The sequence below is a fragment of the Bombus impatiens genome, unplaced genomic scaffold (assembly GCF_000188095.3).
Source record: "Bombus impatiens unplaced genomic scaffold, BIMP_2.2 scf_0452, whole genome shotgun sequence".
Lineage (NCBI taxonomy): Eukaryota > Metazoa > Arthropoda > Insecta > Hymenoptera > Apidae > Bombus > Bombus impatiens.
The window spans coordinates 1158223-1178421 of NT_176871.1; the positions used below are offsets into that span (position 1 = coordinate 1158223).

The window sequence follows — 20199 nt, forward strand, 5'->3', positions numbered from 1 at the left end:
AGTTTTGAAAAAAAAGAAAATGAATTTTCGACAGGTTAAACACGTAAGACATTGAGAAAATAATTAGTTGCTAGAATCAAGCCATTATACGGTCATATCGATAGATCTTGATCGTTGAAGATAAATGCAAACAAACTAGAAAGAAGACGATGATGAAGATCTTCGCGTGAGTAATAATCATTTTTAATTACTAGCCAGTCTTTTCTCTGCTCGTCCAGGGGTCGCAAAAGGCGGTTTCTAGGTTGAGCAGAAACCTCTTAGTTTCTGTAGGAATACAACCGGCCCGCATGCCAGTCCAGCCATGAAAGAATGGAGAGCAGTCGATGCCACGAAATCCTGCGATTCAACAAACGCTCGGTTATAGACGAGCTTCCTCGGTTATACGGAACAAGGGATAGGGTCTGCGCTACGTTTCAAACACTCGACATTGTGGACTGATGCGTGTGTCGACGATGCTCGATTGTTTCTCGTTGAAGTCCCGATGCAAAAAGGAAAGCGTTTAAAATAAGCGTGCAATCGAAGTTGCAGAGAAAATTGGGCCAGAACCTGAATTTAGTCATTTCTGCATTTATATAATATTTCAACGGCAGCTATAAATTTTAGTATCTGATGAGAGAAGCAATAATTTTCTAGGAATATTTAGTCGCTAAGAATAGAACAACTAAACCTTGGAACGTTCGATTTTAAATGGCAAATTTTATAAATTATCGAAATTCCTTAAAGAATACCTGTAAGAAACTTGCGAAATAACGAACCGTTATCTGTCCAAATTCTAAATTTTGATTTACAATTATCAATCTTACTACTAAGTTCCATTAATTGATCACCGTGAGCCGGTGAAGGCGAAATGAACTTGACTCGTAGTTTCGAGTCACTCGTACCGTGTCACTATGTTAGCTTTATATCGTCTATCAGCCACATGGAAAGGGACAGGGTCAGCTACCTTGACTCGGGGGCCTCGAGTCACATGACTCCGGACAGGCATCGGTTCGTGGACTTTGTGCTTGCAACTGGACAGATCAGGATTGGTAAGGGGTACCTGGGGATCAAGGGAAAAGGAACGATAGTCGTGAAGATGACTAAGGTCTGTGGCGGGTGGACCCCGTCCTTGTCGAACGCCCTGTGGGTACCTGAATTACTCTACATCTGATCTCTTTAGTTTTCTCAAGCACTGAAGCCATCGACAGCGCGTAGACAAAAGACTGCGACGAAGACAGACCATAAACGGTAGACAGGCGACGTTGGCTTCGGGGTTTTCAGTTATTGGGTAACACAGCTAGCGTGAGGATCTGGACCAGCTCAAATTGTATTCTTACTTATAATTACACTTCTATTTAAATATATTTTCTGCCTTACAATTTATCCACGAGCTTTCTCTGTTTACACATCGAATAACCTCAACAGGTTATGGGCCCAGAGCTGTAAATTGCAAGGCAGCAACGTGAAGTGAATAAATTGTTAAAGTATTGTGCTTAGTAAAATAAGGGATAGTGCTAAAATGGAATCAGCAAGTGCGAAGGTCGAGATGTTACGCGGCGAAGAAAATTGGCTCCAGTGGCGTTTTGTTATGCGACGCGGCGAAGAAATCTGGCTCCAGTGGCGTTTTGTTATGCGTACACTTTTGGAGGAAGATGACGACCTGATCAACGTGCGTGAAGGGAATCTGTGTGATTCAGGTAACAGCGCGGCGAAAGAAATGGCTCGTGAAAGATTTTTGAAGGCAGATCGGTTAGCGAGAAAATTAATCGCGACCTCGATAGGAAGGAAACCGTTGGATCTTCTTTTATGTTGCACAACAGCACATGAAATGTGAAAAAAGTTGAATACAATATATGACGTGAAATCGGATGAGAATCTAAATACGGTCCAGAAGCAGTTCTTCGATTTTAAATGGGAAGAATCTGAAAATGTCTCTTACAACCTATCGAAGTTGGAACTGATAGCGGTAAAGATGAAAATCCTTGGGAGTGAAACTGGCGAGAAAATGCTGATAACACGCATTTTATCGCTGTTACCGATTTACGCCGATTACGCCAAGCGTAATTGGCGTTGGTTCCGTAATAACGTTCTTTTCTAAACTGAAAAGACGCCGACACCGCGGTTCCGTGGATCCTTCTTGTAATTATTCTGTAATTATTACTCGCAATGTAGACGAGATTAAATTTAATCACAGGCTACGAGAGAGTGCTTATGACGAGGAAGAAAGATCCTTCCAGCGGACGGCACGTGCAACCTATTATCTCGCCGTGTCGCACTCTCCCAAGACACTCTAAACCAATGTAACCAGCCATTGTTACAAAAGACAATGACCAAGTGACGCGTGTAATCGTTTCTGCATATCTTCGAATCGCGGCAAGGGTCGACAATCGGCCTGCGCGTTTTTGTTCGCGCCTCCTACCTCGCGTTAACGTGACATTCCAACGTCTACGTCTATCGCCATTCCAATATATCTACAAGTTCAAACAGCAACCAATTTTCCTCTCCTCGCAAACGTCGAAGTATAAACGTTAATAATATTAAATTCACAACAAGAATTTTACAATTTTTCCAATAAACTTAACACCGTCTATAAAGAAACCTGTTTCCATCATGCCTATTGCTATTTGAAATGATTAATTTGCTCATAGATTACCGCGTCTAAGCAGGCAAATGTAGAAATAATCTTCGACGATCGATTAATTAATTGGTCAAATATTATGGATGACAGTGTTTCAAAATCTACACATAATTTTTCTACTTTCCCATTAAATAATCCAGATAAGTAATTACACATTTTATACTCGTTAGGAAACTTATTCCTACAGAGGAAGAATACTCCTGTGGAAACGTAGTCTGTTAAAGTTTATCAGGATGCTATATCGACCAATTTCTATCATAATCACGCTTTCAAAATCTTTTATATAACGCCTATGACGTATACATGAAAGTTTTCTATCTGTTCGAACAACTTTCTCGATCGACTGTACATGTATGACCAGAGACTCGTGTCTGACGCTTACAGGATATCTCTACTTTGCCAAGAGCACGCGACGAAAGACACGCGTACGAGCCATTTCCTGGCTCTCGGGACATTCACGGAAGCCTGCGTCTCTGTAGTTCCATGGATACTGTCGTGTACGGCAGCCCGAGAAAAATAGGTTTCAATTGCGTTTTGTGCATTTTGAAAGAATTTTAATTGGAATGGACGCGCCAACAATATCAACTGGAATTAAAATTCCTGGCGCGTGAACGCGCGACTTGGACTCGGAGACGCGACCCGTGAAAGTTTTCACGCAAACTTATGTTACGAGAGAGAAACAAAATTATTCGAGGATCATGCGGAGTTCGAAGTTCCTGACGCGGTTCTTTGAGCGCTTTTCCTTGTTTACACGAGACAGTAAACAGGGAAGAAAGGCCACTTCGTTTTACCTCGCCTCGATGCATGTACACGGCTCACCTCGACAGCTTGTATCTTACCGTAATGATGATTTTGCCACTCATCTTAAACAACCACTCCGTCTTAAACATCCACTCGCCGACATGAATCCCGCATGTTGCGACGAGCATTTTACTCGGCCAACTTTATTTCCCACTCCTAGTCCCCATCCTGTCCTGTTAACTTAAGCTAAAACGCGATGTCGGGAATATCCAATTACTCTTTGACGTGTACACCTACGTCCAGAAGTATTAGGACATTCATACGAGAAATTGGGTTAACCGGAATAATCATTTGGAAATCATCAGTGAAGAAAATTATCATGTGATTCGCGCTGTAAACGGCTCGTATATTCAACGTTACGATAATCTTGTTAATTAAGCAAAATTAAATTAGATTTCTTTTTCATTTACGATGTTCGTAACGATTGAAGGATCTTCCTGGCCATCGATTTCATTTTTATACGAATATTTTTTACACGATTGTCTTGAGGTCGATTCTTATTACAAAGAACGTATCGATAATGTATTATATTGGCAAGATTACTTCGTAATATAATTTTTACACGGACACCGTCCCTTTGATCTGGTGTTCATAAAAATATAAATTTGCATAACATTCACGATCTAATAATCAGGTTATCACGTTTCATACTAAACCAGCAGGTGTCGTAACACTCGTAAACCAGAATGTAGGTCTTGCATGGCGAGTATAGTGATCTAAAATATGTAAAAGATTGGCGAGAAGAATGACATACGTGTTGGAACAAAGTTCGATACTTTTGTATTTGTCACGCTTATTTTAGGAAACCCGTCGACCCTGTCGCTCGTTTCGATAACTCTACATATTTTTAGCATCCGAGCTAAAATGATACAGGGAAGAACTTGGAAAGTGAATAACCGTGTGTTTCCAATGGCCAGCAGGGACGAAGGAAAATCAAGCAGAACACGGTGCTGTCATTGTTTAACCTTTTCGATACGGCGGTCTCGCTCGCTTGGACGCTCTGCCACCGTACGGGCGAACAAGACGCGGACGTACTTCTTGTTCTAATTTTACTACGAAAGGTATTATTATTTACTTCCTGTGTCTAATAATTATTAGTCTTTTCCATAATAAAGTCAACAAACCGCACTGGAGAAAATAAGTGGAAATGATCTGACATTTCGAATGATGAATTTACGTTTTGTGTTTTAATTCCAAAGTTTGAAATATCAAACTAATAAATCCACGATTGTACATTCTTTCAAGGCCAATGAAAATTTCCATGATTAAGGTTTTTCGAATAATCGATTCTGCTTTGAAATTCACAGATACTAAACACCTTTGCCGTTCTTTTGCGCATTGCCTTCCTCCCAATACAAATTATTCTCATCTATCAAATTAATACTATCTTCCTACGACGATGAATTGCTGTTCATCCTTGGCCTTCCGTGTTTGCTGCAACGCTTGTCTTTTTCTCTTTTCTTTATAGCTGAAGCATCAAGAATACGAAGAACACGGAAGAAGAAGACGATGAAATGAAAAACGATGCAGACAATATTTTTTGAAAGTATCTGTTCTATTCTTTTGCTGATATTCACATCCGTAAGAGCGCACAGCGATCGTACGATCATAGATGACTATAGTCACCGTCGATGACTGACTATAGCAGAAAGGGTTAAATAGTCCTTGGTTGGTTGTTATAAAAAGACAGGCCAACCTGAGTGTCAACTATTATTCTGTTCCCGGTTTATCCAAGCAGCATCCAGGCCTGTCGCGGTCGAGATCTTGCGGTGTACAGCTCAACTGTGTTCCTCTACTACCACCCTGACCTGCCTCATTCCTATTCGTCGTGAGGTGCGCCACGAAAGCACCGAAAAACACAATCTCGACCGAGGACAGCCAGAGCCAAGGGAACAGAACATAGATAAAAACGTTGCACTGCTACTCCGTTAACGAGAAATTATGTTTCTCATTTTTCTTCAGCGCCTGCTTTAAGTACACTCGAAGCTCGACGTTGCGCATACTCGATATTTTTACTTTAATAATCAATGGTTTTTAAACATACGTTTAGTAATTAACTTGTATCAATTAACTCGTTACGAAGTGCAGCCACGCGCGTTTATCCATAGCAAGATAAAAAGTAGCGAAAGAAGTATATTTTTGCGAATATACGTACATACCTTGAAAACTAGAACCAAGCTCAGGATGTTGAACTTGACAGCGTATTTGAAAATTGATGAAATCGGTAAGGTGAACCCTCGTTCACGTAACTACCATGTATTCTTTTCTTAATAAAGTCGATCTGAAATTTGATCAATTGTTATAATAGTTAATAGAGAGTAATGTATCAAATTCGTCGATAAATTATGTCTCATCTATACAGTCATCTGTATAAGCGTGCTTCTACTATGAATAATTAAGAACAATAACAAAACAGAACTTCGCCTTGAGAAGATCGACTATCAATTACAAGACAACTACGATATTAGAATGCGCACAGATATCGTTGATAGAATGAAAAATATACGACAAGGAACGCAAAGAGGAACAGAGTCTAGGAATAACAAACTTCGTCGTCTCTTCGTGTGCCCCCTTCCACGTGCGGTCCAGAGAGAGGATCAGAGGAGCGACGAGTAATCTAAGAAAGGAGGGAACGAAAACACCGAGTGATGGACGAAAGAGGGAAAAGCGAGGTGAAATGACGGATTCAAAGGAGCAAGCAGAGCAGAAGGGAGAAGAGGTGAAGAGAGCGAGAACAAGATGGAGAAAGAGAAAGAGAGAGAGCGAGGTGAGGCAAGGCGAGCCGGTGATCGTAGTGGGATCGACAAAGCTACCTGGTTCCACGACGGCCACTTTCGACGGCAGTAACCACGAAGACGCCATGACGACACAATCACCCACATCGTCCACGACTCGGCTCTCCTCGATTGGTCTAGTCGCAGCGATTTATCTTCTTCTGGCGACACGTGAGTTTATTCGGTTATAATCGACACGAAAATTTCCAAGCTACGGTATCCAACGCTTTCTCAAGCTCCTCCTATTCCACTCAAAGTGATTCTCGTCGAGTGCCAACAGAATTCTATATTTTAACAGAGAATTGTTGCCCCTAAATACACCGGTAGCATAGTCGGAAACTCAACGAGCGCGGAGCCTTTCGCTTCGCCACTTTGCACGGTATTCCGAACACGCTTGCAGCATGATACCATTATTAGCAAAGTTCGCTGCTCGAATTGTTCGGCAGGAGGCTTATTTACGAAGGGGGTGGTGGCTTACAGCGTAGTAGCGAACGCCTAGTTCAAACCTACTGAAAATCGCGTCATCAGAATCCACAACGCGTCACAAAATCATTAGTGCTACCCTGTTTCTACGTCGACACGAACCGGGTAAAGGTGTAAAGGTGTTGGAGAGACCCATTCGACCGAAACATCACTCGCCAAGTGTCGCCGGTGATTGCGTGCGCGCGACAACCGAACCTGCACCGTTCACGCGCGTCAATGGTATCGCGGCAGAGTTTCGCTTCTCGCGATATTTAACAGCGAATCGAGTCTCGACAATACACAGTTACAGGTCACGCGACAAAACCGATGACATTTGGTTTCGGTTGCAGTCCAAATCAAATGTCCGGCCGAATAATCGTAAACCAAATTCAAATCGAATCAGGACATATACACTGCCGCTGAAAAGTCTTGCGACAGTTATTATATTCGTTCGAAAATTGGATAGATGTAGGTGATAGTAGACCGATATGATGGAGTATCGTTTAGATTGATATTTCGTATAACGAAGAAACCTAATTGATGCTAATGTGAACGGTTTTATTAAGAATTGGCAGGCTCCTGAACAGCAATGTAGATAGAGATCGTCCGAAAGGAAAGAAACAACGTGAAAAGATTTGAAGTCGAAGAAATTATCGAACGATACTTGGCGTGGCAATGATCGAAGCTAATTAACGACGGTGTTACTCCGTTCAGGGCTCGTTTCGACGTTAGCGTCTCGATTTGCCGGTCTGTTTCGCGGCGTCTGCGTGACTTTCGCGTTCCGCGCTTTTCCTCCGGCCGGGAGAAAGAGATTCGCGATTCGTAAAAAGAGGAAGAAAAACACACGTACGGTATCGCGGTCGTAACGATTTCGCGAAGAAACTGCCGGCCGTTTTCCGCTCGAGATCTCGCGACACTCGGCTTACGAAAGTGCTACGAACACGCGGAAAGACGCTAGTCTGTGGATATGGTAATTTAGTTCAGCCTGTTTCCATCTTATTTCTCTGCTTGTCAGGCGAGGCACGCTCGATTCGACAAACTCGATCGATTTACCGGATCTATCATTGATTCTACAGTCTCTGGTCGTCGGATTACTATTTGTAACTACAACGTGTCTTACACACACGTAGATAGCACATCGGATAAATTGATTAACGTATCATTAATCTCTGTATTTCATTAGATGCATATGATTAATATTCAATTCTCAAGAAACTTCGGGATTACGAGAGTTTGAAGCAAACGAATATTTAATATAAAATTAATATACAGCGTGAATAACCATTTTAAACATAAAACAAATCTTAAAGACGATTCTATTCAACATCGATGCTTATTAACATTTACAACGAATAATTGTCCCTTCAAATACTTTGATGATCTTTGCGAGATATATATTTGCGATGAATATCTTGTAACTCCTATATACATTTTCAGATTGCGCCAATATAAATCACGTGCCTCGTTACAGTGCTAATGACATTCCCCAATGTTCTTTTTATTACACACGTAATACGTTGATAAAAAGTTCAACTACTTTTACGAGCCACTATACCTATACATCGACTTAGTAAATAATATAATCTTTCCTATTATATAATTCGCTCATATCTGTCGATTGTACCAAAAGAGATGTCAAATATTGAAACTCTTAAGAGCTCCTAATTCGATGCCCAGGGACCTTATTTTCGTTCATAGAGCGCAAACACCGAAACGGTATCTAACGTACCTGTGTTTCACGGTTGCATACCTTTCCAGATTCTCCGCAAATATCCTTTATTCGTGTCTAATCGGCCACTGCCTGGACGTGGCGTTAATCCGCCACTGGAATAATCTTTCTCCTTTGGTTCGCGTTTCGGTCCAGTGGCCACGCGTGCGAGACGCCGCGGAATTGTACAACTCGCGAACCTTAATTGAGATGCTATGTAAATAGGGAACACGCTATTTACGAAGAACGCTTCGATAGTCGATCTAACTTCCCGTAAAAGGAAAACCGTTCAACGGATTCTCTGGAACACGTGTCAAATGAAATTTCTTTCCGTCATCGCGGCTACGTCTATGAATCCACCGGTATAGCGTGTTCGACGTTTGCGATTCTCGATTGCAAGTTCCAGATGGCCGAATCGCTCGAACAGCCAGACTCGTTCGTAGAGTCAGACGGGAACGGTTTCCAACTTTGATTCGAATCGGCGAACTGATCGTGACGACGTGACTCGCGACGTTTCACATTGTACCGGTGTGGTTGATACTTGAAATTCGACGAAAATAGAAGAAATCCACGGAGTTTACCGTGCTCGAGGAACACACGAAGGGAAATTTGCTGCATAATTTCATCTATTGAGAGCGAATGGAAGGCCGACGGAGTCGGATAAATGGAATTTATCGGAAACAGGCGTATCCCGATGTACCGGCTTAAAATAAGATTACACGGGAAGAAAATGGAAAATTCGATATTGCAATTGAAAGGCGCGACGCCGAGTGAAAGAGGGGAAATACCGCGTGAATCGCGAGTCGATCCGGATGAAATTTAGCTGGTAGCAGGGTTTCGCTGCGTTTCCGAAACACCTTGTTTTCTCTCTATTGCCGCGAATCTACCGGCATCTACTGGTGTTGCGACATTAACTCGAGAGTCGTATTATGCAGAGGCAGGCAATTACGCTTGTCCGCCTGCTGCTTTCTCTTTCGTATGAAAATGTCAAAGGTCCGATATGTATCTGCCATTCTGTTCCCTCTCTTTTTCCCTTTTTTCTCTCATCTTAAACCAACCTCGTTGACCCAAATTTCCAGTCCTCGCGTCTATTAGACACACGCCACGTGTGTTTCCCGCTTTGATCGGTCTAAAGTAATCTTTCTCTTTCAGCGTTCTTTTCTCTTCCATTGCATCTGGCCGCGTAGCCCGCTTTTTATCGCTCCCCGTGGGCTCCAGCGAATTACGGACCACGTTCATAATAATTTAATCACGCTCCACCCTGTCGTTACCGCGACAATAATTACGCACTAATGGCTCGCGGCTGCAACGACGTAATGCATCCTCTCAAAGCTCGAAAGCGACACTGCTTTGACGCTTCGGCTTCTCATTAGCGATTGATACCAAAGTCTCTGCGACTACGCCCTATATTCATCGACTAGTTTCTACGTGCTAACCTCGAATCCGATACGATCTGATCTTTTCTAAAACGGTCTTACGATGGGAAAAACAAAGTTGCCAGGTAGAAGATGTCTACGCGTAATCGGCAAATTGCACAGGTAGAAATACACTCGCGATTCAGACCACGAAATTTGCGCGTAAAAGTACGTGAAATATTTATACAGTCTGGTAGAAAGGCGGACTGTCAAGGACACGCTACGTTTTCGAGAATGTTGTTTTTATCGCAAAGTCGGCTCTTCAAGATGAAGTTGAGCCTCAAGCCTGATCCTGTTAAAAGCTTTGTGATCGATGTCTGACCATGAGGTACCGTTCGCCAGAGAATTCAGTTCAAAAATCGTGGGATCGTCTCATTTTGACGCTACGATTTTAAGATGATTTTCTTCGTAATTACCATATCCATGTACAATATTGGATCCTTTTATATTAAATTTCGTTCCTCTAAAGTTTCAACACTGACGAGCTAATGTTATGCATTAAACTTTGTCCTGCGATTAATCATCAGTTACGCATTAAAGAGGAAGAAATTTACAACATGCCACGTATCGGCCAACAGGTTCGGGGGATTTATAATAAAAATATTAAAACGTCGTACATGGCCATCGTGAATAATGAACAACGCGAACTCCAAACGTGAATTCCAAAGGCAAATTTATCGAGAGTGGACATAAACGAATTTCAAATTTTCTATTGTCTATTCGAGAAAATATACAAAATTCTCGTAGCTGCTCTTAAATGGATACGTAATTTGATAGCACTCTGGAGAGTAAAGCGAACGTGCAAAACTCGTGAAATGGTATGACGTCCCGTTAGAAATCTTTCGATGTAACAGTTTAAAATCCCAACTGGCGGAACGAACGCATTGAATTAATTCTAAGTTTCCGAGGAAACGCGCATCGATTGATCCATTGGAGTGCGTGAATGCAAATAATAAGGGCAAAGCGCAGTGCTCTCGATCGACCGGTAGCTTGATTAGAGGAGCGGCAATAGCCGCGTTCTCCAGAGAGAATCAGCAGGGTCTGCGTTCAACTCTCGTTACGCGAGTTTATGTCAGATCGAGCAGTTCGATCAATGACAAGACTTCGCTTCAAGATTACACGTTACGCAGCTTAATGGTCGGCTACATTCGTCCGTCGATGGAAAGCGAATTTTCATCGTCCGCTACTTCACGTGACATTCGCGTACTAACAAAATCATCGTCGTTACGTTCCATCCATTGGCTACGTTCCGATCCATGGGATAGCTGTGTAGTGGCGATAGGAAATTCTTTAGCGTCAACCTTAGCCAGATGCATAAAACAACCATTGCGATCGATGAGCGTAAACAAGCGTCTTCATTAACGAGAAACTTTCTACTAGTGTTCCATGTTCCTCGAAGATGTTGCTAGTTGTTGTATAGCATCTCACTGCATGTTCTCTCGCGTTTCTATCAGTAGCAAAAGGTGCTGCTTGTTGCCTGTTCTCCTTGGGAGCGTAACGACGAAAGGAGAAAATGAAACACGTAACAGCACGTGGCGGCAGAAACAAATGTTTCTTCTGTATATATTTGTCGGTAGGAGCAAATATCGTTTTAAAATCGATTTAGAACGTACAGCAACAGCAGAGAAAAAGCGAAATGTTCCTCGTTATTGCTTCGGTAAAGAGCAGCTTAATTATTGCTAAGGAGAAGTTTCGCTTTGAAATCGACGCGAAATTCAAATATTCGTCCGATCGAGTTGCTTCACTGCGGCTGCAAAGTGTATCCGAGAGTTGATATTTGTTGAATATTATTTAGAGTACTATCCGAGTACTACTCGATTGCTATTAGAGCATTGGAGGTTGAGTACTGTTGCTTCTGCAACAGCAGGCAACAAGAAGTTCCTTCCTGTTGCTTCGGTGAAGGCTTAGCGTTAACAACGCATTTTTGTTCAATTATTAAATACCATCAGGTGGTGGAACAAAATGGTACGATCGTTTCTTCATGCCATACGTTACATCACCGATTACCAGCGACAGTTAACGGCACAACGGAACGTCGTACACGGATCATTCCCCGAGACGTATCTAATTTTCCTGGGATCGCGTCGATTTTTTCCAATGTTTTCGACTCGTCGTGGAACGTCGGAACGGTGGTACGCACGGTTTAAAACGCGACCGTGAACGATCCAGGATTTATACCCAGGCATGCGTCAATCTCATCGGATGGACGATATCCTGTTCGACCGAGAGAGCGGTAACGGTACGCGCTCGATCAAAGGGTTAGATGCGAGATCGATCGTCGACCGGTTCCATGATTCGTTAGCATCTAACGAACGGTCCACGCCACTGGGATTGGCCTTGACGTTCGATACGCCGCAATAGCATATTTATGCGAATGTTAACCCTGATTTTCTCTCGGACCATTCTCCTGGAGAACTGCCGGACCAAGTTTTCGCGCGCTTGTTTACCAATCTTGCTCCTCTATTCGCAGTTAATCGAGATAGGCAAACGAATTAGAGACGATAGAATTCGAAATAGAGTTGCAAGGTTCCTGTCCATCAACGTCTTCCGTTTACTTAAACAGAAAAAGGGATAAATCCTTTGGTACAGAAAAGATACAACGTAGAATGCGATACAAAAAAAGAAAATGCAGTCTCGGTTTTAAACGATCAATTTGTTCTATGAAGAAGAACGATTCAAGAAGAAATTCTAGGAACAAAAAAAGAACGTTGTAGAAACGTAAAAACAAAACAAAACGTCAAAACAAAAATATGAAACCTAGAGGCAATAGACGAATATTATCGTAAAGAATGGACCGATCGCGGGATTAATAAGTGCCGTATTTTTTAATATTTCTCCGTGAAAATTTTATACAATATTCTTCGAATGTCATACTTTAATGTACTATTGGTTTTAAAAAAGAAATTTTAACTGTATCGCCAGAAAAAATTCACAAAAACATGCCTTTTTTTGTACGAATTAACCTTACCCCGCCCTTAAGTAACTAAAGCTAAATTGAGCTACAATAACAAAATAAAACGAAATAATAAGGAAAACAAAAGAGAAAAGAAAAGACAAGAAAAGCAAAAGAACTTAATTATGCGTCCCGCCACTCCAAACCGAAAACCTCCTCAAAAGCCTCCCTGTGATATACTCCCTGAGTCCGAAGTTTTCTAACATTAAACTCAAACGCAACCGTGGCGAGTTGCTGGAACGCAATGTCGAAAGACCTTTTCGCATCGTTGTTTATATTGTGCTTAGGTAAATCTATTGCGCACATCAGCTGTTCAAAATACGAACGCAATGGTTCTCCGAGGAACACAAAGAAATCGTCCGGGAAACGCGTTGTCGACGAAAAGGGCGCAGGACCGCGTAACTTAACATAAGCCTCGCGGATCAGGTCCCGATTCGCAATAACATAGAAACCAAGAAATTGATAATCAAAAACAAACTGCTTGAAGTGAACAAAACTACACCAACATTGATCGGCGAGTAATCTGTGATCATCCGAGAAATTATGATAAACCATCCCTTACTCAATCTCGTAATTCCGCGTCGATAATTTAATTGTGTCTAGAGTTTCGTCAAATTCGAGAAATTCAGACTCCTCGAGCGCTGAAAGTATCTCGTCCGCTGTTGCTCTCAATTCGTCTAGCCTCTTGCAAGAGATTCAACAGGGCAGATGTTTGGTGTAAGTACTCCTCAGGCGCCAACGATTGCTGCGGTGTTGACTGAATCGACAGTTGTGATGTCGACGGAACAGAAGAACGTCTTGGTTCCGGCTTCTGAAACAACGTACGCTTAGTATCAGGAGTTAATTTTTTCGATGCCGGTGAACAAAGGCAATTACAAACGGTTTTGCCACAGATCTTACACAAGTTATTCATTTATTGCATATGACAGAGTAATTGTTATCTTAACATATTATTAGATTAATCTAATTTACTCCGTGATACACAACTTTGTTGTTGTTGCGAATAAACAACTGTGAAAAAAGAGATTTATTAGAACACAAAGTCTTTAAGATCGAAATAAGTTTTTCAACGTCATTAGTATGTCCTTTGTATCTCTCAGCCACACTAAGAGAAACTTTACTGTGTATTCTATTATTAAACAATGGAGACATCGTATCAACGAAAGAAACACGATAGTCTTCTGCGTGATCATAGTTCGACATGTCTCGGTGACCTAATTTAGTTAAAAATTTCACTGGATCTTAGAACATGTAAACTTTAATCATTCAGATACGATGTGTAAGAAAAAATTAGTCGAGGGAATGCCAGAAAAATTTGAGCAAGTACAATTAAAATATGGTACATGTATCCAGAATAAAATGCACAAGTTACCCTTCCAAAATAACCGTAGTAGAGCACGCGAGATTTTAGAATTAATAACACTTGTTTCCTGTTTCCGCTCATAGACCACTGACGAAGTTTGATCGTTTAAAACTTAAGACATACATAGGAGTTTAAACGTAAGCTAAGAACAAATAACTAAAGTACACGGCTCTACCTTAAAGATGCTAGAGATTAACTAAATTTTCGGACAGGATCAATGTGATTCGATGAGCCATTCGATTTACGCAGTTGAAATATCGGCAAATAGTGCGTTGATGTTTCGTATGTAACGATAAATGATCTTGAAACAATGCAACGACGAATGACGAAGAATGATTGGATGATTGCAGGACTGATTGGATGCTGACAGAAGTGATGCGAGAATAATTGAATAATTACAAGTCCTCGTAGATATAAGACCTTTTACCAAGAACACGTTCGCCGTGAAAATGATCGATCTTTCGGCGTTGAGGTATTTTAGAGAATCTCCTGAACCAGCAAATTGTCGGGAGCAAGTTAGAACCACGAGATCCGAACAGATGACTAACATTCCGTGATCTCGTGCGACACGATGTTGCTCCACATGCCGCGCTGCTGCCAAGGTTCAACAAGCATCCGAGGAACTCGCTTTTGCATACCCTCGCGATTCGTAACGATCTACCCTGCTAAACCCACGATATATACGGTAAAATCGATCTTCGAGCGAAGCATCGACTACCGTTAAACGTCCATCGATCCCAAGAATCAGTGATCCAGGAATAAACGGAATTTCTTAACTCGGACTAAGCAGTTCGAGCTGCGATTATTTATGCATGCGGCTGGTACTGAATCTTTTTTTCGATAAACGGGTTGCGTCGTCATTAGTCTGCGGATTTTTACCCAAATTCACATTTTTGAGAATATGATTAAAGAAATATACACTCGGTAGAAAACTGTTTCGATCACTCGGATATCGCTTTGTGATATTTTATTCTGTGCGAGCATTATTTAACGAGGAAAATTCCACTTGATCGATTTTGTCAGTTTCTAATTGTTCTTCGTTTCTGCTAATAATTCTTGAACCGCGGCGGATATTTGTTGACTTTCCTATGTATCAACTTCTCCATTATATTTCTAAGTTTATTGTTTCTTACAAGCGCATAAAAGATCGGTAGTCTATTCGTTATTCGCGAGATAAATCCATGATATTCCCCATTGGCCACTATCTTGAATTTTAATATCAGCTTCTTTAATTTTAAATATCTGCGCTTCCGTTTTAAATATTCGCGTCGCTATTAAGCGGCTACCTGCGCTGGCCGCTTCGGCGGGCTGTCGTGGCCATTAATCCACGCTAATTAATTAAATTCGATTTTGTTTACAGAGATATGCAGCGCAGCTTATTACGGAAAGCTTATTGGCAAGCTGTCGGAACTTCATCACGGCGTCAGCGGTGAAGTTTACGCGGTGGACGGGCGAACTCTGTTCATCAAGGACTTCACGTACGACGGCGAAGCACCAAGTTCGTAACCGAGGAGGGGCTATGGCTCGCGCGAAACTTTCTCATTTCAGTGCAACCGTCGATCATGCCGGCTCGCCGGGGTTTTCACGGGAAAAAGAGTGAGCGTACGCGTCGGAGGAAACGACTCCTGACATTTCACGATTCCTACGTAAAGCCACATACTGTTATCGAGAAAGAGAAACATCTCCGTTTCTGACCGTCGACGGTGGATACGTTTCGAGCAGGACGCTGGTTTTACATCGACGATTCGACAGCCGAGAAGAACAGTCGATGTTCCGCGGATCCCTTTTATGTTCTATTCCATCGTTCTTCGTTTTCTTTCCACGCGACGAAACGTGATCGCTCTATCAATTTATTCGTTCTTTTTACGAACGTTTCTGTTACTTTCAATCGCTCTACGACTTTGTCTCTGTTCGTGTTCCATTGAATTCCCATCGAATCTCCATCGATTCGACAGCTACCATCGCTATTAGGACACTCGATTGTTTTTCACAACATGTACTTTAATTGCAAGATTATGAACCAATTACTTCGATTTCTGAAAATTTCGCAAGCTTGCAGGATCTAGGATGCAAGAGAAAAGGAAAAAGATACTGCGCTAATATTTGCAGTTCTTTTCCAATAAGCGCAACATGAATACAGCGAATAGTAAAATATATCATTGTTACGTCTTTTAATTAATTTACACTTATAGCTGCTGCTTCTATAAACAGGTAGTATCGCGCCATGGCATCTTTTCTTATACAATCGTATCTACCAGAGAAACAATGCACGCTTGGTCGAGTTAAACAATTCAAAGTAGATAAGTAGACAAACGTATCGCTCAGAAGCTATGCCGATCAACTTCGTAAATTGAAATGCATCGAAGAATGACGAATTTTATATATACGTTATTTTCTTCTTTGATCTCTCAAGCTATTGATCGATTTCAAATCTGTCATAATTTTCCTATAAACGTAACGAATAAGTGTCCCAATACGTGTAGTCGATGGCTTGCGTCACAATGGAAATTGATAGAAAGATTTATAATGATTCGATGAATTTTCTGAATCGCGTGTAGCAAAGTGCATCGATAAACGCGAAACGACGTAAGACAAGCCTTAAAGTTAAGTTAATCGCCGCTGTAAAAGGTACTTCTACTTCTCCCTTTCGACTCGTACGCTACTCTCACTTTTCTACATGCTACGGCTCAATAAAATCGAAAGCGTTCGCTGGCGAAGGTCACTCCGCTATGCGACGTGTATTCGCCAGTAAGTAAAGTTGCCAACGATCCAGAAAATGAAGGAAATAACATGGTCGTTATCGGAGTTGCAATTCGTGACCGTTTCGTTGCAGCAAATTCACTGCTGCCGGATGATCGGCCAAGTGCCTGAAATTAAGTAATTAGCAATAATTCGTTGCAATCAGCGAAAGCTGCAATTATAATTATCTTCTTTTCAGCCGCTTACTTTTACGTCGGTACATCGAAGAGTCCTAATGGAAACGGAATCAGGCTCCGGGACGAGCGTGGATCGTGAGTGCTCTTTATAATTTTTAATTGTACCAATTCTTTCAAATTGCAGCTGGCAAACCGTCTTTCTAACGAATATAGTCAGTTTCTTCTTGTTTTAGATTCCTTGCTTTATATTATTAATTTCGGACGACGCACGATATTTTAAAAACTTGTTCTTACATCTGTGTAGCTTGTATTTTACGATCTAATCGGAATTGTTCTAATCTTACTACAATTGAATTTTAATATCTCAATCTCACTTTCATTTTAACAATGGAAAGAACTGTTCTTAAACTTAAGAAATCTTTTAATCTAAATAGAACATCTAATCGTATCAAAAGTAATCTAAAGTTCCAAGTTAGCCGAGTCGACGTCCGAGTATTTAACGAAACATTATTGGATCGTAAAAGAGAAGACTATAACTTGTAACTTTTAATTAGCTAGATACTAGCTGATTATCATACTACGTTATAATGGAACATGATCCTGGAAAAATATAATTGTAGCAGGATCAACATACGCTTAAGATGCATTTATGATATTTAGGTCTGTTTGTTCGTTTTCCAATTGTTTGCTCTCAATTATTGTCTATAGTCGATTTGTTTACGTTCCATCTCGCCATTCTTTATCCAGAAAGCTTTATCGCAATGTATGCGCGATGCATCCGACGCGGTTGCCTTGGTGGAGCAATCGAATAAAGATCATGAAGGTTGATCTCTGTAGAACCATAATCCATTCGTTTGCCATAGATCGAACACGTTGAAGCGGTATCGTAGGAAGGACATCACGCTCACGTTACCCGATGGCAAGACGCTGAGCAACGTGAAGTGGTTCGCCGTGTGGTGCGACGAATTCTCCGTGAGTAAGAAACGTATCATGCTCGTGACCTTCGGTGTCGCTTCGATTCCACTTGCACAGCACAAGAAACCGGTATCGTTTCTTTGCCGTGCAACTTTCACGCTCGTAGTTTGTTGGCACGCGTACCTCTATAGGATAGAAAGCAATTGCCTACGGTTGGCTCCGAGCCATACCAACAACATCGAACTTCTCAGCAAATTACACTCGATCGTTCCACGAGAATGTTTTTAAATGCAAACGAGCAATTGGAAATCCGATTACGATCTTAAGAATCACGCATTAAAAGCTATACATTATCGTCTATAAATCACAAGACACGAGAAATATTATTTGACCCGTTATAAATCAATGTTGCATTAACGCAACATTTCATTTGCAATTCTTCTCAGTTAATCTACATTATCGAATTTGGTATTTTAACGTTGTGGTTATGAAAGCTAATACCAAGGATATGCTTAATATCTCTTTCAATTTCTACCCCTTTTTTTTGCATCTATTTTCTACAATTTAATAAAGTTCGGAGAATTTGAATAGCAATTTTCCCGAAATTATGCAATCTTTTCTTTATGATCCTGATTTATGGAGTGAACTATCTGTCCGTTTAATATATTTTTATCATCTTGATAAATCGATACAGTACTCTACTTAAGTCTTTAATAGTGGTTTAACAGTTAATAGTTAGCTTTAATAGTCGATTCTTTTTATAGCGCCGCGTTTATACAATATTTACCAATTATTTCACTGCCTCACTGGTCCTCAATGGTTTGACCATTAACGAAATTGCACAGATCTTTCAATACGGTTCGATATTATCAAATTATACCTCGCAGGCAGTTCCTTCGATAATAGCTTTCGACAATTAATTCTAGGAAGTGTAGTGTTACACGTAGACGAGAACGTAATTCCTGACTCGTAACGAAGATCAACTTACTAAGCTGACTAAATTATCGCGCAGACTTTATCGAACAAGTCGGCGAGACGTCATCGAAGTTTCGATTTACTTTTTCCCAGCGGAATTTCAAGTCGAACGAGAAGTTTAACCAAAAGCGCTCGTTCCATGTGGCCGGTTATCCCCGACAGTCCGCACAGATCGTCGATTTACGTCCTTGATATTGCCAGCGCAACGAAAATTTATTCCGAGCCGCAGCGTCCGACACGCGGCAGCAGATACCGTGTGTGTAACCCCAGAATGATAAAGCTCGATCACGACGGAACGGCAGCGAAATGGTCGAATTTCCATTACGCGGACGAGCTTGGAAAACGATAAAATGGAATCTGTTTGCGGCATTATTTCTGAAGCTTATGAATTCTACATTCCCCACAAACCACCTATTGCATAGAGTAGTCATTGCAGTTGTAGTATATATTAAACGTGTTATAATCCTTTCGAGACTAACGCTTTGACGTAATAAATATATATATATGTGTCCTCTACCAACATTTAGAAATATTGCCTCAATATTTGGAAAAATTGTTAGATCGTAAAAATGTTTCAAACGCAATTGAAGCTTATTGGAAACGTAATCCCATCATACAATTGTGTACAAAAGTATCTAGTCAGATAGAATTCTTCGTTTCATTAAAATATCTACCATCGGTTAAATTATCTTTCTATTCGATCGAACGTGACAGCTGATTAAAATTTCTTTAAAACGTATAATTGGCAGGTAAACTTTGGTGACGTCAGAATACCACGAGGATTCGATTACCCAAAACCTCAAAAATTGGCAGCTCTGAACGGAGTACACGGAGTAAGCTCCGAACCAATCGTCGTCGTCGATGCACAAACCCTCTTGATACCAAGCTTCAGCTACGATGGCGAGGCGCCTGGTAAGTTTCACGCTATTCGATTGACTAAGGTTATGGCTGCGCTGTAACCAAAGCCTAAGAAGAAACACGATACGGGAAACCCATACTTAAGGTTCTAGGTTTTTACAACTTTTCGACTCGCGAAATAAATCACGTAACCAAAATTATATTTGAATGTGAATGATACCTGACCTACACTAACAATGATAATATTGATATTACCATGAAATATATGTCTAGTCGCCATATCTTATACACCGTGTAAATTCTTCGTTCAAGTGACGATACACGCAAAAAAGACACTGTCGTCGTTATTTTTCTTACATCCGTTTGCTTTAACCGTTTTGCTCGTCGAGTTTTATCTTTCTACTGTTCGGAACGCTTGCGAACGCAAGAGACTTAATGATTCACTGCAGTATACGTATTTTCGATGAATTTCTATCGACAAG

At 41.1% G+C, this 20199-nt stretch overlaps 1 protein-coding gene across 5 annotated transcripts in view; it reads left to right on the forward strand.

Annotated features, from left to right (window-relative positions):
* Nucleotides 1-2733: 2733 nt before the first annotated feature.
* Nucleotides 2734-20199, forward strand: part of LOC100746345 (protein Skeletor, isoforms B/C) — a 29094-nt gene continuing 11628 nt past the window's right edge. The window contains exons 1-5 of one of the 5 annotated variants that reach the window (XM_012387081.3): nt 2734-6363; nt 15454-15591; nt 17032-17104; nt 17833-17941; nt 19609-19771. In XM_012387081.3, the coding sequence (XP_012242504.2) occupies nt 6096-6363; nt 15454-15591; nt 17032-17104; nt 17833-17941; nt 19609-19771 (751 nt within the window). In that variant the 5' untranslated portion in view covers nt 2734-6095. Of the gene's footprint in view, nt 6364-15453; nt 15592-15642; nt 16842-17031; nt 17105-17832; nt 17942-19608; nt 19772-20199 lie in introns of those variants that run through there. The other 4 variants (XM_024368494.2, XM_012387079.3, XM_012387080.3 and 1 more) reach the window with 4 other exon arrangements.